General features: G+C 38.9%; 1 protein-coding gene across 3 annotated transcripts in view; it reads left to right on the top strand.

Annotated features, from left to right (window-relative positions):
• Positions 1-7,258, top strand: part of LOC103462074 (noelin-2-like) — a 44,232-nt gene extending 36,974 nt beyond the window's left edge. For all 3 annotated transcript variants that reach the window (XM_008404592.3, XM_008404616.3, XM_008404608.3), the window contains 3 exons: positions 2,419-2,595; positions 4,136-4,309; positions 6,503-7,258. In XM_008404592.3, the coding sequence (XP_008402814.1) occupies positions 2,419-2,595; positions 4,136-4,309; positions 6,503-6,823 (672 nt within the window). In that variant the 3' untranslated portion in view covers positions 6,824-7,258. The remainder of the gene's footprint in view (positions 1-2,418; positions 2,596-4,135; positions 4,310-6,502) is intronic.
• Positions 7,259-23,799: the final 16,541 nt, after the last annotated feature.

Raw genomic sequence — 23,799 nt, 5'->3', positions numbered from 1 at the left:
TTCTCATTTTGCAATTGCAATAATGAGCATCTGTTTCCCCTACAATGGTTTCTTCTTCTCTCAATGCTCTTTACTCCTCTCCTTCATCTGTTTCACCTCTGGTCATTCTCTGGTTAATTCATTTTCCACACTGTGGAAGGTTAATTTTTCTTCCATTTGTTGCCTCTACACCCTCCTCTCCTATCATTATTTTCTTCTTATGAATATCTTCACCCCATTTTTGATTGCATTCAGATTATTCGGTTTTGCTTTCCAACAGACCGTAGCATAAATTTTGGTCAACAGAGAAATTAGATGAGATGAAAGCCAATCTTCTCTACTTGGATATTAGAGAATGTATTTGTCACATATGTTCATCCCTCTCATAAGCTGTTACATTTATCTCTTTAAAACCACAAACCTTTTTGACTAGTATTTTATGTGATGCATCAACCACCAGATAAATTTTTTCAAATGGATTGTTTTTTTAGATTTTTGTTGTTGATGGATTAAGATGAACATTTTGAGGAAGAAAGGATCTAGACGTTTAATCAAGATTGTGTACTACTGTAAATTTAAACTTTACTCCAATCTCACTTTGCAGTCTCTAAAATGTTTCCATCCAGTATTCTCCTGTAAATGGCTACATTTATCTTTCACTTAACTCCTACCAGTTTCCCTGTTTATGTTAATGAAATTAGAATATCACTAGTACCGTGTTTTACTGGTGGGATGCCGTGTTCAGTGTAATGTTCACTGTTAGATGTCTACTACAAATAGAATTTATTGACACAAATAGTTCAATTTTAGTCTCATTTGACTAAAGCGCCTTCTTCATCATGTTTGCTTCCTGGGCATGTGTCTGTGATTGGTAGTTCTCATGACTGACTTTTTTCTTCCCAGTCTTTGACAAAAGTTAAAGTTATGAGGTGCCTGATGACTAATGGAGATCTTGATCTTTATACTGAGATTAAATTGCATATAGGTTGGCTATTTACAAATAAATTCCACTGTATTTTGCTGGGGGGTGTTAAATGAAGTGGGGTAGAATGACAATACACCCCATTAATTTTAGATTTTTATTTGTGAAAACATTCACCACCACATGTCCTTTTGCTCAAACTTTACTTTATGCACATCTTTGATAGACATAGATTTAATGTCTGTTGCATAAAATTCTTATCAAATCCATTGAAGTTTGTGGCTGTAATGTGACAACATGAGAACAGACACATTTGTAAGTCACTGTCTACATTAATCATTTTTCTGAGGCATCAACAAGACAAGCTTTATTTGGAAGTTGTAATGTATTTTCTTATTAATCATATCACTGTGGTACACTGGACCAGGAGCAGCAAAAGAGTGTTTAAGGGTCCCCATTACCTTCAGACCATCATGGAAAATAAATGGCAATTACTTTCCAGACGGAGACAAACACAAGCAGATATCTCATTTATCACAGGCAACCTCCAGCTTACTGACTTGTAATGATGACCCATTTTGAAGGGACACATCTTTCATAATGGCAACTTTGTGGTGTTATGATTTTTTTTTTATTATTATTATTTCAACTGGCTGCGGCCCAAAGAAATTGTGAAAATGTATTTCTGAAATGAAACTTTTAAAACATAGAAATTGTGTTGGCTAATGATGCCCTTAATGCTGAAGGCAGTGCTTGCCGGTTTTAGTATTCAGGGAAAAAAGCTATTGCTGGAATCCTATTATATTTTGTGCATTATCTAAAAGCATCTCAATACCCAGAGGCTGACATTCCAAGGAGGGTGGGGAGCCTGATGACTTTTAATAGCTATAACCTGTCCTAATTGTTGGGTGGAGTAAACATTGCATTACATTGGATTGTAATATTACCACAGTTTGTCCTTATTTTACTTGCTAATTATGCAGTGACCAACGGAGGGAAAGTATTAGGAGTTACACAGTGGGATCATTGCTGGTAAGCAGTAGTGACAACGATGGATTACTACAAATTAAACTAATGTATTTGTTCATTTGGGGGTAATTTATTTTACAGGCTAAATAACAATTGAACTGTAAAATCAGTGTTTTCATGCCCAAATGCGGAACACCTTAAGAATAAAGCTTGACATAGTTAACTTTTGTGTAAACAAGGAAAATAAAAAGCTTTGCGAATCTGAAAGTGGAAACCAATAACTGAGTGGACTGAAAGTAAAATACAAGAATTAGACAAAGATCTGAAATAACAAACTGTATATACACTGGAAATAATAATTAATAATAATTAATAAGATAGTCTGCGATTATGATAACATAGACCAAAAGTGGAAGGTGGTGAAATATGATAAACAAAACTCAGAACAAATAAAATGAACTAAAGGACAATTTGTAATGCACACACACACACACACACACAAAAACTTAAAAATGTGACTATCTAATTCCCTCTTTTCTCTTCACCAGGTGTGGTCAATGGATGGCTACTATAAAGGTAGGCGTGTGCTGGAGTACAGGACCATGGGAGATTTTACGAAAGGCCAGAACTTTGTCCAGCACCTGTTGCCCCATCCCTGGGCAGGAACTGGCCATGTGGTCTACAACGGCTCACTCTATTACAACAAGCACCAGAGCAACATCCTGGTATGAGCCTGTGGATGATTGAAGATGTGACCAGTTAAATATGACAATTTTATTGTTTATTCAAATTTCCTATCATGATCCCTGTTTTTAAGCGGCATTTCTAGTCACCATCATGGGTACAAATTGATAAAAAGTTACAGTTCTCTTTGCCTGAGGGACACATTTTCTATTTTCAAGCTGCATGAAATTCCATCTTGTTAACCTTCTGGGTGGGCTGCGTAGTAACGCAGCTGACAGCCCTGTTCAAGGAGATCCTGGGTTCAAATCCCAGCCTGGAGTTTCCATGTTCTTTGTGTTTGGTTTTCTCCAGGTACTCTGGCATCTGTGTGTGTGCATGATTGTTTGTCCTGGTCTATGTTGTCCAATGTGTACCTCGCCTCTTGCTGGAGACGGGCACCAGCACTCCCCGCCACCCGACCAGGGATAAGTGTGAAGGATGATGAATGGATGGATGGGTGGATGGATGGATAAGATTCTGGGCATGATGTACTAAAATTTAGTAGCTCTTGCTTCACTGGAATGAAATAAACCGTGGCTTTAATTCACAAAGCCCTTACAAACAGAAATGAAAGCATATTGTTATTTTCTTTTTTCTAAACATTTGGTACATATTTTTACAGAATACAATATATAATACATCCAATTCCTGTTTGACCTGATACAAATCTGGTTAGAATATAAAACACAAAAAATATGTGCACATGTTAAACTAATATTTGACAGAAGCACGTTTGGATTCAATTGTAGAATTCAGTTGTTCTTTTTACTTGACCTGCCAGCATTTACTCTGACTGACCTCAACTCACCTAAATAACAGGATTTTCCTTATTAATTTCTGTCTATTATAGCAGTTTGCAGAATGTTAGAAATTATGTAATTGATCTGTCAGAAGTATTAAACAGGAGAAACACACAAACGATTCCTCAGAATTATTCTCATACCATGGACAGCTCACCACTCAGCTCCTCCAGACTAGTGGCAGCAGCAATTGACAAACACCTGGTATCTGCTGAGCTTATCATACAAATTACTTTGCAGTGCAACATTTCACTGCAAAGTGAAAGTTATAAAACGTACTCAACACTGATTGGCCGAAAGAGTAGGAGTTTCTTAAAGATATAGACACCAATTTCCAATTTCAAGGTGTGCGTGTGTGTGTGTGTGTGTGTGTGTGTGTATATATTTATATATGGCATTTTCATAACTGTGCTATATAAAATATCATGTGCTTGGAAAATACATAAAATTCCTTTAAAATGTACCTTTTTCCCCCCAATTTGCTTGTTCAAGGAATTAAAAAAATGCAAGGAAATGTTGACAATGCTGTTAGTCATTCAGTGAGCACACAGATTTATTATCTTGGAGATGCTTTAACAAATTAGATTAAAAGTCTAATTACCAGCTGCCACAGTCCCTGTTGGGAACACTGCAACATGCTGACTACTCATTTTGACCAAGTCCGCATGCCACTGAATGTAATGGACTGTGACCAGGTTGCTCATAAAGCCATGATTCTGAAAAAAATATTCTGTGTTTCTAGGTTCAGTACCATTTCCGTTCTCGCAGTGTGTTGCTGCAGCGCAGTCTGAGTGGGGCTGGATACAACAACACCTTCCCCTACAGCTGGGGAGGATCGTCTGACATCGACCTGATGGCTGATGAGACGGGACTGTGGGCTGTCTACACCTCCATCCCAAATGCAGGAAACATAATGGTAGTTTTCAAAGTGTATAAAATCTGCTGTTTTCTACACCTTCTTAAAGCCACTCCAAACGCATTAGTGAAAATGGACAATATTAGACAAGAAGCTGCAAATTAAAAGTTTTACTTTGGAGATGAGGAGGATGAGTTTGTCTGCATGTGCGACAAAACCTTGGAAGTGATGGATGGGCTTCAATACAACGCTGACAGCTTGACAGGAAGAAAAATGTCCTAGAGTCCACAAAATAATAAAAACACAATTCTCACAACAAAGGATAGTCAAAATACCAAACATGTTTTCAATTTAAAGTTTGATAAAGCAGAATTAAATAAAGTTTTTACTTTAAGATTAGTGCTTTCCCTTTAACACATGATGTAAAGCTCTGGAGGTGCAATGAGACCTCGGTGTGTGATGTCTCGGTAATGAAACTCCACAATATTTCTTCAGAAAATAAAGTCTTTCTTGTAAAACAATATCCAGTCACTATTTTCTTCTACGCTGCTATGTGTCCCAGGTGTCAAGGTTAGTGCTTTAACTATGAGACTCCATAGTTAAGCTCAGGACTTGTATTTTGAAGGTAAACAGGAAGAACCTTTTGATTCAGTTTCTTTTGGTGAAAAAATGGAGTGTCTATACTGCAAATAAAGTTGTACAGTTTTAAAGTTCTGGTTTCACTTTTGTCCGTTGTGCGATCAGACAAACTCTTTCCAAATGAAGCTCCTGGGCCAACCCACCCTTGACTAGATGGTTACACCCCTATGAAACACACTTTTGAGCTTCTAAACCACGAAACAGGCTATAAATGCAAAACAACTACTGCCAACAGCCCTGACACTAATTTTTATAGACACTGATCATATACAAAAGTAATGTTAAAAGGGCAATATTGTGTAAAATCAGCATTATAAAACATGTAAAACCATCAGGGCCTCATTTCAATGTTCATACTACAAATATAAATGTTACCATTTAAATGGTACCCTGATGGTTTCACATACCTTGGCCTGAATATTAGGTCATCATCTGACCAGATCTACCAAAAGAATTGCACATAATTAGTTAATCAATCTAAAGCAGAGCTGGAGCGGTGGATGGATCTCCCCTTCTTTAATTGATGGAGTTGGCACACTTAAAATGACTATTTTACCTAAGTATATTTAAGTATATTTACTTATTTCATTGTATTCGCTTAAAAGTTCCGATGACAATATTTTTTAAAGATTTGGATAAAGCAATATCTCTGTTATGGCAAAACGTTTCCAAGAATTAAACTTCTTACTTTACAGACTCCCTATGCTAAATAATCTTCCAAATTTCAGAATATATTATTTAGCTTCCCAGTTTGGTGCTCTGTGGATTTATTCAAAAGGCAACGATGTGAGGTGGATAGAGTAGAGTAGTTACTCAATAGAGTAACAAGAATTAAAATCCACACCATTGGCAATTATCCCCTGTTTGCGTTCAAAGAAGCAGCTGCAAACCTACTGGAATAATGTAATTCTGATAACATCAGAAGACTGTGGACTTTCTTTGGACATTGATCGTAGGATTTGGATACTTTGGGATGTTGCACCCCTGAAATTATTTCCTTGAAATAATGTCCTTGCTGGCATTGGCAAGACAACTGTTGTCGTACTGCACTCCGGAAAAATTCTCCATTCAGTAGTTAGACATTCATAGTTTGACCGGATCTGGACTCCCTTCCTGGACATTCTAACTAGATTTGACCTGAGGGACTGATCTGTGTTCATCTTTTCTGTCTCGTTTCAATTCTTGTAACAATTTTGTTTTTATTACTACTTTTTCTCTTATTTTTGGTTTTCAAAAATATGTCATGTAATGCTAAATTTAATTTTTACTATGTGTGTTGCTGCATATAGAGAGTGGGTGGGTTTTATTTTTGTAGCTTGTTTTTCAATCAAAAATAGAATACACTATTGTACACCAAATGTAAATTTTAATTGGTTGTGTATTTTCAAATATAGCTATAAAAACTACTCTAATTCCACATTCTCATTCTTAGTTTTGTGCTTTTTACTGAGGAAAATCACGGATGCAGATGAAAGACTTCTTCTCTTTAAACTTAAATGTAGATGTTTCTAAAAGGGTAAATATTACCATAGCAACTAAGCACTCCCATCTGTTTTGATGGTTTGTCTTAAACAGTTGAGCTGGCATTCTAAGTCTTTTCATTTCTGTCTGCAGGTTAGTCGCCTGGACCCTCGTTCCCTGGAAATCCTCCAAAGCTGGGACACCGGCTTCCCGAAGCGCAGTGCTGGGGAGGCCTTCATGATCTGTGGCACCCTGTACGTCACCAACTCTCACCTGGCTGGCGCCAAAGTCCACTTTGCCTTCAACACCAACACCTCATCATACGAGTATACTGACATCCCCTTTCATAACCAGTACTCCCACATCAGCATGATGGACTACAACCCCAGAGAAAGGGCACTGTATACCTGGAACAATGGGCACCAGGTGCTCTACAATGTTACCTTGTTCCATGTCATCCAGAGCGATGGCTAATATGACTCAATGGAAAATTATAAAAATGTATTTGATACTGCAAGTTCAAACACACACAGACACAGACTTTGGTCTTTCACATTGTGTTTAAATCTGAATGACCTACAGACACAGTATGTTATGGGACACTTCCCTGAAGGCCACAGATGAGTTTTCATCACAGCACTAATGCTGGAAAGAGATTTGGCAGTTTTTAGCTCAGTCTTATTTCATTCTATTTTATTCTATTTATATATCATGAGGGAATAAGACGAAGTGGAGGGTAGGGGGGTGGGGGAGAAAAACATAAATACAGACAGAAAACAGGATTTTACGTCACTTTAGCATCAAGTTTTGACTATGAGCCTGTTGGAAATATCCGGGACTTGTAATGTAATTTGTGGACTTGTTTAGTCAGCATGGTTGTTCAATCAATAAACTTTACTGTTAAATCTTGCTATCATTTCTTTGTTATCTTTTCCATGGATCAGGAAGAGTCAGGATTCAGCACGATATAACAGGTTACATCTGGCCTGTTTTTCATCTCTTTTAAAATAATTCCCCAAAATAAGGAAAAGTGTCATAATTAAGTTTAAAGGTTTCCTTATGAAAACTACATTTAAGCAGTTAATTAGTGAGAGTTCTAGGATTCCAAAACCGCAAGTGTTGTACTGGCTGATAATTCTGCTTAATAAGAAGTTTTGTTGTAGAACTATGATTTATTTAATAATTGTTATTGTAGAAGTCTTTTTTTGCAGTGTGTGTGCCTGTCAGTTATTTATTCCAATGCTGCAGTTCTGCCTCTAGTGTTTTGAATTGTTCTAAAATCATATTGTCACTCACCAGTTGTTTTATTATTCTTATAGATTTTCTGTTTGGTGAAGGATAATATGAGATTTTAAGTTTATAAAAAGTAGAAGGTAGATCTGTAGGTTTTCTTATGTTTATTGGTATTTTTGAATGTAGGTAGAGCCTTTGCTATTTCTACATGATTTGGAAAAAAAAGAATTCTGAAAAAATTACATCTGTGTGTGACATCAGAGTTGTATAGAGCTTTTCAGAACCTTCAAACATGTTGTATAATGAAACCAGTCATTTCCGTTCACACACACATCCAAACTCTGATGATGGCAAGATGCCGGATTGTAGGAACAGCTTCAGTCTGACAGAAACAGGGTTGTTGTATTGAGCCATACACTCTTTCACCAAAATGAAAGCAGTAATATTTCATCAATTAATCTATTCAAATCAGTTGATCTTTTGTTTTGAAATGCTCCGTCTTTTTCTATAACATCACCCAGAAACCTTGATGTAATACTTGTCTAAAAGTATGTTAAGGGAATTTTCATTTTATCTGTCAGAGTATAATTTTATTTGCTTCTTTGGCTCTAAAGTTTGAGATATCTTAGTTTTCTAATTTCATATTTGCTTTATTTGCAACATAACCAGAAGTTCATCTTTGTGCTACGTGTTTTTTCAATTTTTAACTTGAACAAGTCTTTTCCTTGTTCAAAATTTTGAACATAATTTTCCTTTCATATTGTTAAAATAGACATTGTTTTCTTATAAGCCTCCTAGTTTGTGTATGTTTGTTTTCACCAGTTCTATTTTTGAATGTTTCAATTTTTTTGTGTCCACCATGGATCATAAAATCTAGAACCCCTAGTGAAGTCTGCATTGAAGGCCATCAGCCTGTCAGGGGCTGTCCAGACTGGAAAGTGAGGTTCACAGGTCAGTCAGAACCTGTGGTCTTTGGTACGGTCTTTGTACAAAATATTTTATAGATCTATGATTAGTTATTCAATGCCACACACACATAAAAAAGCATCTCTTGTATGAAGCACAACCTGTAAAGAAAAACATTTTAATATTCTTGTGAATTCCTTCTCACATTCACAACACACTGTTCTGATTGGCCTTGGCATAAGCTTCAGACCCAGTTAACAGGCTTCAGCCCACTAAGAAACCAAAACCAAATTCATACCATCAAGACCTGATCGATCCACCACGCGTCCAATCAGGGCTCAATCTCTTTCATTCAATATGGTGCAAAAAAAATGCAAAAACTCAATAACCCGTGCACAATACTTTTGATTATTTTCTGATACCACACACTACTCTACATTTCTCCAGAGTATGACCCGTTTCTCAAATTGAGGGAATGGGCGGGGTTATTTTTCTGGAACTGATCAGTTCTGTCCCGAGTTTCAACCAACCCCAGAGTGAAAACCGTATAACGTCATAGTGAGCTGGTTGATGTTGACCCCAATTATGAAGATGGAAGCGGCAAATGAATTGAATGCTGAAACAATAGAACTTGCAGAACTGATTGCAGTTGTTCTGTTAACATTTACCCATTTTGAGTCAAATCTTCATTCATATTCCAATGGGCAATGTTTATTCAAAAAGATGTTTGAATAAACATTTTTATACTATTGAGTGAAATTGCGACATGTTTTGTTTTGCAACATATCTATAACATTGTGTAACATCATTACCAGGATTGACAGAATTACAATAGTTGTCTGATGTAAAAGTCAAATTCAAAGAGAGATAAGATTTGTCTAAGGTGTCAGAAAGTCACTCTGGAACTCTTCCTACTCACAAAATTATTAAGCTGTAAACAACTAAGGGAACTCTGAAAGACTTCTACAGGTTTGATATGACCTGCTGATAAGAACTGTCAGCGGGCCATAAAAAGTCAAGAGTAAAAACTTATTTTTTAATGTTTATTACTACTTAAAAAAACTCAAAACTTTCATTTAAATATCAACTAATGTTGCTGTAAACCCTAAGAGAAGGAAAACAGTGCAGACAATTATGCCACTGTCTTGCAAGTATACAAAACACTGTAAAATGTTGTTTGTTGCTCTGTAATGTTAGAAATGCCATCAATAACACCAAATAGTGGATTAGCAAAAGATACTGTTTTAAAAGTTTAAAACAATATCAACAAGACAAACACATATTAACATAAAAGTTTCTTTACCAACAGAGGGAGTCAGGAGTCTCTGTAGAAAATAACGAGGGCCATGCTGCCTTAAAGTGGACAGTTTCCCATTGTTGGTATGATTTGCTGAAAAATTCAGCTTTACCCTAACTATGTGTAACATTTTGGATGAGGAGAGTAAGTGTGTGCTGGATCAATAGAGAGATATGGAGGATAATAAAGGATCACAGCTACAAATGGATCGCTTTGTGGGCCTTCAGTTTCCATGGTGACTGTGATTATATTGTGTCTAAGTGCTGTGAGTGCGGGACATTTCCTAGAAAACAGGTAGGAAACATTCATTAGATTTTTTTTTTTCATTTTTTGCAGAATGATTAAAAAGACAGTCTTTTGACATCTCTTCTAGACCCTTGAAAACAATGCTGTCTGTCCGCAAAGCATTTCATGTAACGCTGTCGCCGCTCCTCAGCCTGCGTCATAACTTTGGTCTTTGATCCGTTTCTCAACCCCCAGAAAAGCCATAAAAATATTCTACAACATTTCTCTGCCTTTTCATCAACATCTTGCTGATTGTAGCCGCTGTAGTCTCTAGCTGACATTTACAAGCAGAACAGCTACATAATGATCAGAACAAGATTTTTTTCTGGAATTCAACCTGTAACACAAAAATGTTCTCTTATCCATCAAAATACAAGGCAAGGCTGTGAGGACCAACAACTGCAGTAGCAGTCCTACATATGGCAAACAAAAAAATATTCATAAACTACAAATCTATCCATCCAATCCTATCTGACTGCTTTGATGTTTGCTGATTTTTCTTGGTGTTTTTTAGGCTATAAAATTGATCCCCGTACAAAACATTATATATTTTTCTTTTCTGCAATATCAAAAAGCTGCACCAGAAGATGAGTACATAATACACAGATTTATCATGTTATAATTTTGTAAATGTCATCTTGATGACATTTTAAGCAAATAAAAAAATGTATGCACCACTTTAGGTGAGCAGTATTTTTATGTTACTTACTTGTGAATTAGAAACTCCCTGCTGCTTATCTTTCCTCTACTATTTAGCCACAAAGTATTGCATGTTTTTTGTTTCATACCAAAAAACATGCAATACTTTTGGTATGAAACAAAAGTATTGTTTCATACCAATACTTTTGGTATGAAACAATACTTCATACCAAAAGTATGAAGTATACTTCATACTTTTGGTATGAAGTATACTTCATAACTCACAATTTTCACAATGTGAAAATTGTGAGTTATTACAATGAATAAAAGTCACAGAAATTAAGGTTCTTGAAGATCAAAATAATGAGCTAAAAGCAGCCCCTAGTAGTGCAGCAGCAGAGATTTTGTCTTTTAGAGCCTAAGGATGTTAATCAGAGAATAACTTTAACTGATTATTGACAAACCCAGGAAATGTCAACATTTTCTCTATGTTATTGTTTTATATTTCATTTCTTAAAAACTATTTTATATAGTATCCAACAATAGCAAATATGATTTTATTTCCTATTTACATCTGCTTTTAATTAATGTGATGGATGAACAAGTAATTCAGCCCTTCAGTCAGTTTTCATCTGTCACTGTGATGAACTCGTTCAGTGTTGTGATGTATTTTCACAGTTACATAACAAGCTGGTGCACATTTTTCACCCCTCTTTGTAACATATTGTTGGTTTTCACAGGCCAGACTTCCTGATAATTTGCTTTGATTTATCTCCATCCAAATGTGGATCTCTCCCCTTCTGTCACTTTTTATATCTTTCTGTTGCTGACTTCATTTGTCCACTTCCCTGGTGTTCTTGGCTAACCCCCAGTCAGTTTGGCATGGCCCAATCTGCAAGGTTCCCCGGTCTCCTTCTACTACCGTCACTGATTTTCTGGACAGCGGGAGTGTTTTTCCGGAAGTCAGACCGGAATTCCTCCCTGGGATTCACTGGTTAGCACACAAACACATTGGCAAGCACAGCCCTGCTCTTTATGGAGCAAACACGCAGACATATCATTTCTGCTTCTTTATTTATTCATATCAGAATCTGTTCAGCTATCTGTTTTTTCTCTCCTGGGTGGAAATCATCCCGATGAATAATTTAGAGTTGTTAAAAGAAAGGGACAGGAGTGGGGGAAAGAGATGTAGAGCTGAACTGAGAAAGGCAAAAGTGTAAACTTTGGATCAGAAAATCGTGGCTGAGTGTTTATGCAGAACTGAGTGCAGTGAGGAACAGATTGCCAGTGATTATGGTAATTAATGATGCAGTGGAAGGTGTCAGATTTAAATGAGTAAAAGAAGGAATATGAAACTCTGACAGAAAAGAGAGGGATCAAACCCAACCTGGGTTTCATTTATTTGATATTATTAGACTGTTTGAAGAACCATGCTGCTAGAACTGCAGCTCACTATTCTGAGTCTGATGGTCAGGATTCATCTGGAATTTGCCAAAATGCACAGGGTAAATCATGAAAGGCATTCCTTACCTAATTCCTCAAGTTTATTAGTGATAATGAACTTTAAAAGCAACATTATTATTAGGAATTCAATGTTTCTGAATCTCTCCATCGCCATGCTAACCCAGTTGAACAGGTAATAATCCCCAACAGGAAGTATTCCAAAACAGCCGACTTCCTTTTCGGTTTACAGTATACCTCCTTTTTTATTATTTTTTAGACAAATCCATATACTGACCAATTTTCATAACTCTACCTAAAATCAATCCAACCTGAAAATGGCAGCTTTGGTCCACAGGGGCCTTCCTGTTGGGTTTAAGGCACAGCTCCAAAAGACATCTTAGCTTGGAGCTGTCAGTTTTACTTTTACTGATGACCGTAAAAGCAAAACAGTGTATCTGTTAGGTAACAAACATTAACAAACATTATTTCACATATGTTGAAAATCTTTACAGAACCTATTTTGAGCTGTAAAATTTCCAGTGCAGCTCACTGGAAATTGGACATAAATCTTGCTGTTAAGTCAAGATTTAACAGCAATCTTGACAGACATTCCTTGTCAATCATTCCATGTAAAACGAGGAATGACTCTTCATCATTACCCTGTCTGACATGGGCTGCTTTGAAAATGTCAAAATCTCTCCAAATTCTTAACCAATCAGAATTCCTGTAAATAAGTGACACGAGATGTCTCTGTCATGTTCCGTGTGCTGAGTTTCACCCCAGTAGCGATCAGCACTATTTCATGCTGTCATCTGACGCTCTCCGTGTGTCTAAGCCGTCGTTGTTGGGTTTAAAGCACGCCTCCAAGAGGCTTTTCTATTTATCTCATTTATTTCCACATGCGTATGGATTTTCATAGCTCTACGTAAAACTTGTCTGGCAAGATGCAGTTTATTGACCGTTGAGCCATTTTATGATGCTTGTTTTTTATTACGACAAAATACAAACATTTTCTTCTTTTTTATTTTCTTTAAATTTTGATGTGATTTTGCATCACCTCCCAAAGAAGCAATTCTGTTGATAGAATAAAAACAAATTTATTCCGAGGAGACCTTCGCACCATCTGCAAATTCTTCAGCTTCATAAAAAAATAATGTCAATGCTCTGACATAAAAGAATTACATTGATGCATTTTAAATATTTTTGTGTCTGCTCTCTCTTTGAAGAGCAGAAGTGTTGTTTTAATTATGTAGCCACAAATGAAAGTATGTTGTCATTTTGAACAACATACAGAAACATCTTCATCGTTATATGTCATCACAATAGTACAAACTCTTTTTATGTAATTTCACTTATTGCTGAAGTGACTTTTGCTTGTATTTCTAATCTAAAGTTCTGATAAATCCTAAACCCTGACGTTGTTCTCTTTTATTCCAGTAGAAAATAGTTTGATATTCAGCCTAGAAGTTGCTTGAAATCAGAAGTAATTGTCAGCCTCTTACATTCTGTTTCAAGCTACAGTCTGACATTTGCTCTTCTGTAATTGATTTCTATGAAGCATGAGATTTCTTTTGCCTAATTTCTAGATCCCACTTTGTCTACTTGGAATTTATATTTAATTTGATAAGGTTACAGATCTACTTCATAACTTTTTTCTGCTCAAATTTTATTATCCTAAAAGCAAAACAGTGTATCTCTGTTAGTTATGTAGCTAACATAAGCATTAAACCTGATTTTTTTTTCTTTGCGCACATTTTCTTTTTCATTGGAAATCTCCCTTATAGAACTTATTTTGAGCAACACAAATTTTATTATTATTATTTTGAATCTTTTTTTAAATTATTTACAGATTTAGATTTAAATAAGGATTGTATTAGCCATTAACTCAAGCTAGGCTGGAAAGGATTGTTAGCCATTTAGGAGAACAGCAACAGGAGAGAGAGAGAGAGCAAGGGAACCTGCAAGTACACTGCTGACTGAAGAAGATCACTGGTTGGGAAGCAACAACCTGTGAGGAGAATGTGTGCACTGACAGCTAGTGTTGCTTCCAAGGGTAGCCATGCATGTAATGCTGAGTGCTTATTAGATTTGGTTAATTATAAACCAGGCTCTAATGACGAAAATGATCAAATGTTGTTAGTCATACAAGTTTATGTATAACTGTCGCCAGTCACACATAAACAAAACATAGAACCTGTATGTTATGGTTATGTAAGTATGCAGCATTGTGCATATGAGCAGATAAAAGAGATGGAGGAAAGATGGAAGCATATATCCATATCATCATTATATGAACTATTTGTTAGTGCAACACTTTTAAGACGGCTTCATGAAAAAATGTTGTTGTGATGATGTACTTAGTGTCAGGAAGAGCAGGAGTTTCTTAAAGATGCAGAGACACAATTCCAAGGCATGAAATTGCAAAATTACATGTTCATGATAGATATGGTGATTAACATGAACCCAATCTTTTGACTGTCTTGGAAAATTTTGGGGTCATACTTATAAAATAAAAAAAAAATCACTTTTATAATCCTTATTTATAATATTTGGCACAGGTAACTGTTGGTTACCAAAACTATTTACTAATTGTTTTTTAACTAATTTTGGAGTCACAAATTCGTAATGCATCTTAAGTACAAAAAAGTGCTGTCACCTCAGTTTATCACTATAAACATTCAAGCATATTTATCAAAAATACTACCAATTTGTTAAAAACTATATCACTTAACATAAAATCAGACTATATAATGATTTTATATTAAATAATAGAAAATGTTTGAACAAAACAAAGCTCTAGCAACTGTGCCACTGTGCAGCCCAGAACCACTGCCTTAGTCTGTAAATACCCCCTGTGTTTGAAGACGTGGCTTAACCCTTGTATGTAGAAATGGGGTCCAACCGACCCCACACATGCAAAACGTGTATCATTTGCCATAGTCCTCTATGTTTGCCTCAGTCCTCGCACACACAAGGGTTAAACAACACCAAGAAATTAACACTGGAATTTAACAACGCAAATATGATGGAGGTTGCATTGGCAGAACTGAGATGTTAAAACAACACTCACAGTTTTTATTTAACACTACACCTAAGATTTTAACACTGGCATTTTTACTGTGTATATCCCCTTTTTTAACTCTTGTCTTTTTTTCTTTATTTTATTTCTCCGTCAACTCATGTCACATGACTTGCATTGACCAATAATTAATAAAGAAGGCCTGCTCCACCTGCTGATCTACTGGTTGTAACAGATTGTGGAAAAGGTGAGGACATGAAGTCTCTTTCAATCATCTTTTATTTAGACAGAGATTAAGGAATGTGTGTCTTAGTATGTGATGATTCTCCAGCATAACTGAAACAAGACAACAACACTGGGCCAATCAGGATACAGAAGACAGAAATGATGGACGATTCTTCATAAAATTAAGAAAATTATGGGCAATTTTCAACCATGATCTTTATGAAATCGTCTTGAAAAACATAATATCATCAGTCAGAGGCTTCTTCAAATTTGTTGAAATACAGACTGCTACAAAAGATCTTTCCTGCCAAAAGCAATTAGCCATCTACAATAAATCTTTGAAGAATCTGAATTGATGAGCTACAACATTTAACGTTACTTTTCAATCAATAAAGTGTTTTTGAATTGAATTTTGAATTTGAATTTTTCTTCCAATCCAGTAGTGATGGGTCAGCCAACACCGATGCATCGGCGCATGCGTAAAGCCAATAGATCGAACCCCATGTCGGTGCGCGTATCGCTTTCAGCAAGTCACGTGACCGATACAGGACCTGTTTCGAAATGCCACTGATGCGCAAAACTGTGTTTATAAGGAAGCGAAACTGTCAACGGGAGGCATTTGCCAAAAAAATGATTGATCTTTTATGGTACAGCGTCAACTACGGAGCAGCCTCAAGGCAAAAGAAAGATGTCCTCAGTGTGGGAACATTTTGATCGGAAAATAAGGTATTTGTTTTCATCCGATGCTTTTCAGTTTCTACTTGATCTATCTGAATCCAAATTCAGCTGAAATTGACTCTTAGTTTACTCTCATATTATGTTCTGCAGGTTAAGTGTCGCATATATTTGACTAAACTGTCTTATTTAAATAAACCCACCTCCTCAATGCTGAGGCATTATGAGGCCTGGTATGAGAATGAAGGATAAACTCAGGCATACAGCCGTTCTACAAATTACTCAGTTGCATTTAATAAATTATTTTATATAAATGTATTGTTTACTTCATTTGTTTCTACAACAGGAGAAGTTGTGTCAAAAAAGCGTAACAGACTACATTTCAAAATGTTGGAAAAACGTAATTTTTTTAAAAAAATTTGTGAAGAAAAAAGAAAAACTGTCCACAAGCGTCCTCATTCCAAACACGTTCACTTAAATTTTCACTTTATGGTACATGTTCACATTATTTATTGACTGTATCTAAGAATATCCAATATATTTTAAATTTAACTAATATACAAAAAATACGATGACTTAAATTTTATTGTACAGACTGGGCCATCAAATCAGTCTGTCAACTACGTTGCCTGTAGGGATTTTTCATGTCCAGCAGGTGTCAGTATTCAGTGACACAGTATCGACACAGTATCAATACAGTTTTGCTACGAGTCGAAACTCTTCATGACGCCTCATCTACACATTACTAGTATTGTGGGTCAGACCTTTCGCTGTCACTGACATTTTTTCTTGAACTAAAAAGCTAAATCGATTTGCTCAAGTAACAGGAGAACTTTCATCCATCCTCTATACACCCTGGTCCCTTAGTGGGTGTCAGGAGGTGCTGGTGCCTATCTCCAGCTAACGTTCCGGGCGCGAGGCGGGGTCACCCTGGACAGGTCTATTCCACCCTATTATATATAAATAAATGTCACTGATGATGTAAGATGTCATTTAAGAGTTAGAATAGCTTTAATGTTTGTTGTTCCTATCAGACTGATGACATGCTGAAAGAATGAAATCCTGATTTCATTCTTCCTATGAAGTTTCAGGTTACAAGCAAAACTTTTAAAATACAATTTTGTGGCTTGTTGAGTTCAGACAACAGAGGATTGAATTGCCTTTTTTCCTGCTGTTTTAACAAAGATTTTTTTTTTCGTCCTACACCTGAAATGCAGGACACAGTATTTACATATGTAACATATAAATACATAAATGATTCTGGAGAAACCCAATGTTAACTAGTGACCAGGGTGTACACTTTTGTGATACTACAAGTGCGGGTTATTATTGTATATACCAACACAAAGCACAGCAAGGCTGAGAAGTATGAATGGCTTATGTATGTGTATATGTATTAAATTCCCATAAATCAATAATCTGTGGAACCAAATGCCACTGCAATTACAACTGCAAGACATCAGCAGTGTGTCTTAACTCAGTGGTCCCCAACCCCAGGTCCGTGGACCAATTGGTACCGGGCCGCGCAAGAAATAGTGAAATATTTCCGTTTTATGTATTATTTGAGTCTGGAGGATCTTTTATTTTGAAAATCTTTTAACCGGATTCTCTCGGTTACTTGCGCGCCAACACTGAGGCCACAAGCAGCAAAATGAGTAAGAAACAGATCAGATGTCTTTGGAAAGTTTCTTTGCAAAGGGGAAAAGGTCCAGAGAAGAGACAGGAGAATGGATTTATCCCGGACCGGTAGGTGAGTCCCACATTACAAGCCCGCTCTGCGTAACATGCGGCGACCGGCTGCTAATGAGGCAATGAAGCTTCAAGCTGCTTCACCACGTAGAGATCAAGCAGGCTGTGGATATAAGCAACACCTCGGGTGTCATTGTCTCTCATCACTCCCAGATGGGACGGTCTCGTTAGTCAGTATTGTGAGATAAAATTTTCACGAAAGTAAAATGTTCGTTTTTGTGGCGCATCTGTATCTTATTTTGAAGGGATATGTAAACGTTACCATAGTGACCAGAGTCAGCGTTTTGGCAGTGGTCAAGAGGACAGGAGTAGAGCTTGAGTCTTAAGTCTGGTTTAGACGGAAAGATTTAAGGATTGTCGGCCGATTCTCCAAATCTCTGTGACCACAGAGCTGATAAAAGTCCAACAGGTTCGATCAGTTCGTGTTCAGCCACAAGGCAGGAGCAACACGAATCGATTCCAGTAACAAACATCCCGATACCAGAGGATAATCCAGTAAAACCCCCAACATAGCGGGAATTTAGAATAACCAAACACGGATGACGATGAAGAAGCAATAGTGATAGTTTGTAGACTCATTTGAATAAAAGATGTAACAAAAAGAAAAGGCGGTGGGTAAAAGACGACGGGAGCAGCCGCTCTATTTGCTGCACTATGATTTGGAGGGGAATATGTTTTTTCATAGTTAAAATTTTTAACTGAATAAACATAATAATGACCTTTAGATTTAATAATAAACATTTCCACATATCATCTCCGATATCCACCGGACTCAGTTGCGCGATATGTCAGCTGTTTGGGATTCCCCTCTGTTCTGACGTCACCGCGCTTTCTGATTCCTGTCACATTCAGCAGGTTGTATTCTCATTCCCAGACAGGGAAAACCCCACAGGCTGTGATAAAAACAACCCAAGACAACCCAAATTGGGTATATTCAGGATTTAGCGGGAACACCAACACCGCCCCCCCCCCCCAACACCCTCCCAGGCCGCAGCAAAATTTTCCAAGTCTTGACCGGTCCGTGGTAATAAAAAGGTTGGGTACCACTGTCTTAACTGACTTTGGAGAGCTTTTTGAGCACCTCAGCGACCTCGTCCCCAGAGATTGGAGAGCCCAACCCAGAGTCCCCATGCTCAGCTTCCTCAACAGAAGGCATGTTGGTGGGATTGAGGAGGTCTTCGACGTATTCCGCTCACCGGCCCACAATGTCCCGAGTTGAGGTCAGCAGCACACCATCCCCACTATAAACAGTGTTGATGCTGCATTGCTTCCCCCTCCTGAGACGCCGAATGGTGGACCAGAATCACCTCGAAGCCGTACAGAAGTCTGTCTCCATGGCCTCTCCAAACTCCTCCCACGCCTGAGTATTTGCCTCAGCGACAACCCGAGCCGCATGCCGTTTTGCCCGCCAGTACCCATCAGCTGCTTCTGGAGTCCCACAGGCCAAAAACTCCCGATAGGACTCCTTCTTCAGCTTGACAGCATCCCTCACCGAAGGTGTCCACCAACGGGTTCGAGGGTTGCCGCCGCGACAGGCACCAACAACATTGCGGCCGCAGCTCCGATAGGCCGCCTCGGCAATGGAGGTATGGAACATGGTCCACTCAGACTCAATGTCCCCCACTTCCCCCGGAACGTGTTCGAAGTTCTGCCGGAGATGGGAGTTAAAGCTCCGTCTCACAGGGGACTCCGCCAGATGTTCCCAGCAGACCCTCACTACACGTTTGGGCCTGCCAGGTCTGACCGGCTTCCTCCCCCACCACCGGAGCCAACTCGCCACCAGGTAGTGGTCAGTGGACAGCTCCGCACCTCTCTTCACCCGAGTGTCCAAGACATACGGCCGCAAATCCGATGAGACGATGACAAAGTCAATCATCGAACTGCGGCCTAGGGCGTCCTGGTGCCAAGTGCACATATGGACGCCCTCATGCCTGAACATGGTGTTCGTGATGGACAATCCGTGACGAGCACAGAAGTCCAACATCAGAACACCATTTGGAAAAGCTCCTCAGTGGCAGGGCCCGAGGGGTGGATGAGATCCGCCCGGAGTTCCTTAAGGCTCTGGATGTTGCAGGGTTGTGTTGGCTTACATGACTCTGCAATATCGCATGGACATCGTGGGTAGTTCCCCTGGATTGGCAGACTGGGGTGGTGGTCCCCCTGTTTAAAAAGGGGGACCGGAGGGTGTGCTCCAATTACAGGGGGGTCACACTCTTAAGCCTCCCTGGTAAGGTCTATTCAGGGGTCCTGGAGAGGAGGGTCCGTCGGATAGTCGAACCTTGGATTCAGGAAGAGCAGTGTGGTTTTCGTCCTGGTCGTGGAACACTGGACCAGCTCTACACCCTCAGCAGGGTCCTGGAGGGTGCATGGGAGTTCGCCCAACCAGTCTACATGTGTTTTGTGGACTTGGAGAAGGCATTCGACCGTGTCCCTCGGGAGGCCCTGTCGGGGGTACTCCGGGAGTATGGGGTACCGGACCCTTTGATACGGGCTGTCAGGTTCCTGTATGACCGGTGTCAGAGTCTGGTCCGCATTGCCGGCACTAAGTCGGGCTCGTTTCCGGTGAGAGTGGGACTCCGCCAAGGCTGCCCTTTGTCACCGATTCTGTTCATTACTTTCATGGACAGAATTTCTAGGCGCAGCCGAGGTGTTGAGGGGATCCGTTTTGGTGGCCTTAGGATCGCATCTCTGCTTTTTGCGGATGATGTGGTCCTTTTGGCTTCATCGGAACATGATCTGCAGCTCTTACTGGAGCGGTTCGCAGCCGAGTGTGAAGCGGCCGGGATGAGGCTCAGTGCCTCCAAATCCGAGGCCATGGTCTTGAGCCGGAAAAGGGTAGAGTGCCTTCTCCGGGTCAGGGGGGTCATCCTGCCTCAAGTGGAGGAGTTTAAGTATCTGGGGATCTTGTTCACGAATGAGGGAAGAAGGGAGCGGGAGATCGACAGGCGGATTGGGGCAGCGTCTACTGTGAAGCGGGCGCTGTACCGGTCCGTCGTGGTGAAGAGAGAGCTGAGCCAAAAAGCGAAGCTCTCGATTTACCGGTCGAGCTACGTTCCTACCCTCATCTATGGTCATGAGCTTTGGGTCATGACCGAAAGAACGAGATCACGGGTACAAGCGGCCGAAATGGGCTTCCTCCGCAGGGTGGCTAGGCTCTCCCTTAGAGATAGGATGAGAAGCTCGGTCATCCGGGAGGGACTCAGAGTAGAGCCGCTGCTCCTCCACGTCGAGAGGAGCCAGTTGAGGTGGCTCGGGCATCTGGTAAGGATGCCTCCTAGACGCCTCCCTGGTGAGGTGTTCCGGGCATGTCCCACCGGGAGGAGGCCTCGGGGAAGACCCAGGACACGCTGGAGGGACTATGACTCTCGGCTGACCTGGGAACGCCTTGGGGTTCCCCCGGAGGAGCTGGAAGAAGTGGCTGGGGAGAGGGAAGTCTGGGCCTCCCTTCTGAAGCTGCTGCCCCCGCAACCCGACCCCGGATAAGCGGAAGAAAATGGATGGATGGATGGATGGATGGATGGATGGATGGATGGATGGATGGATGGATGGATGGATGGATGGATGGATGGATGGATGGATGGATGGATGGATGGATGGATGGATGGATGGATGGATGGATGGATGGATGGATGGATGGATGGATGGATGGATGGATGGATGGATGGATACTAATGTTTTTGCTCATTCTTATTTTCAAAACAGCTCAAGAACAGTCAGACTGGACAGAAAATGTGCAGTCTGCAATTTTTCAGTCTGAACAATTTTCAATCAATTGTTCAAATCTCTTCTAAGATTCCCTGTTGATTTTTGGTCTGGTATTTGAATGGGCCATTCTAATAATTAATATGCCTTTGATCTCAGCCAGAGTAATTTCACTGGATGTTTTGGGTTGCTATGTAAATGGAGGTTGGAGATCTTTTCCAGTCTCAAGCATTTTGCAGCATCTAGCATGTTTAGTCAGTTCTGTCCATTAGCTTTAGCTCCATCCGTCTTCCAATATGGGCTTTATACTATGGGTATTAGCATAAAGGGGTTTGAATAAATATGCATGCATACGTTTCAGATTTCTATTTGTTAAAAAAAAATAATTAAACCATAAATGTTTGTGTGGCTAATGTGACAAAGTCTAAGAAAAAATCTGAAAATATAAAATGTTTTGCATGACACTGCATAAACAATGTGGCCATTAACAAATCACAAATATTCACTCAAAGAATAAGGCACCAGAGTTAATGACAATCAGCATAACTGTATAAGCTTTTTTACAGGGGGCGCTAGAGTTAAAATATAACGTCTCAGTTGGTGGTGAGAAGTTTCAGGCTTTCAGGGTTTTGGTGGAACATCAAAGACATAATGTCTCTACAAAGTAGATGTTGTGCTGTCATAATCATGTTTGTGAAACTGATGATAAGTCTTGTTTGGTATTGAAACATGCATGTTGGTGGAACTGGACAAATAACTTTTTTTTAAAAAAGGTAACCATTACTACAACTAACTATTCTAGTGTTTTACTTGGGCATGTATTCGCTGACCTGAAAGTGACTTCCCTCGGAACAGATGTAAAATAAAAATGTGAATAAAGTGAGTACAAATTAAGAAACAGCAGTGTCACGATTAAGCACTTTGTCACAGACTTTGACGGCACAGAAAGTGAGGTTCCCATTCAGCTTGCATTATCGATTCCTGACATTTCTCCATCCTGACTAACTTCTCCCTTGTTCCCTTTTCATCCCTTAATTTGATCTCTTTCCCTCCCTCAGAGACACTCTTCATTGAAATGCTGTCCTCTTCCCCACATCCATCAGAGCATTGCCTCCTATTCTATTCCTCTTATCTCATTACTCTACCTAATTAGGCCCAAACGAGCCTTTACTCATGCATCTCAATGAGATTCTCACACACGTACTTATCTGTAAAGCTGTGTTTGATTTATTTCTGTGTGTTCGATTGTGCATGGTTGCTGCAATCCAAGCCCATAAAAACAGTTGGGAGCTATTGGAGATTCTGTTGTGTGCACAGTTTCTTAATAAGATTTCACTCAGCTTTGATTATTTTAAGTTATATGAGTCAAATACAAAATGAAAGTTTTTAAGCTTCTTTCATCTGAAAATGAAAAGTAGTGAATGATTAAATTGCCTGTGTGTTCAACCATTGTTTGTGCTTGATTTAACCCAAGTTGAATTAGATATTATTTGAATAAGATCAATTACAATAATTAACACTCAAATGCATTATTAGCTCTCTCACAATGCTGCCTCAACTGAACTGGACTGAAGTAGATTTGGAAGATTCACCAAATGCACCGCCTATTGGATGGGTGCAGGAACAGCTGGAGGGCATAGACAACTCCAACAGGGTGGCAGTGCCACCAACACCAAGCATCCATATATGACAAGTAGGGAGTCAAAATGTTTTGTATGCAGCTTTAATTTAAATTGTCTTATTAAAAATGCAGAAGTTTTGTAGAAGAAACAAAAAATGTCATTTGTATTACTAATAAAACATATAAATCTTTCCGATTAGTAAAACATTTAAAGTTATGAGTCAAATGAAGTTGAACTTTCAAATTCATTCGCATGTTATTATTTGTAGTAATGTAAACGGATAACACAGTTAACAAACAGTTGACAAAGCATCAGCTTGCTGGGTATTTTCAAATAATCTCTCATTTCATTTTTGATGAACACCCTTGAAGCAGTTTCAGTCTGGCACAAAGCACAGCTGGATTTTACATGTGTTACAGTAGAAATGCAATTTCCCTATGTATTATGGCCTCTTGCATCTGGTGGGCACTGACCTTTTTCCCAGATTTCTGTGTGGTACAGGCTAACAATTTCATCTAGTAGGACAACACCACCCATTGATTCACTGTATAGCTTGAACACCTCTGAATGACACACTTTGAAAAAGTAGAACTGCTTTACTTCTCAATTTACCATCTAATTCCCACTCTCAAATGAGTTATATCCAAGCACGCAA

The sequence above is a fragment of the Poecilia reticulata genome, chromosome 1 (assembly GCF_904066995.2).
Source record: "Poecilia reticulata chromosome 1, P_reticulata-male-v2, whole genome shotgun sequence".
NCBI classification, from domain to species: domain Eukaryota; kingdom Metazoa; phylum Chordata; class Actinopteri; order Cyprinodontiformes; family Poeciliidae; genus Poecilia; species Poecilia reticulata.
The sequence above is the reverse complement of the archived record's forward strand: the minus strand, read 5'-3'. Positions and strand labels throughout refer to the sequence as shown.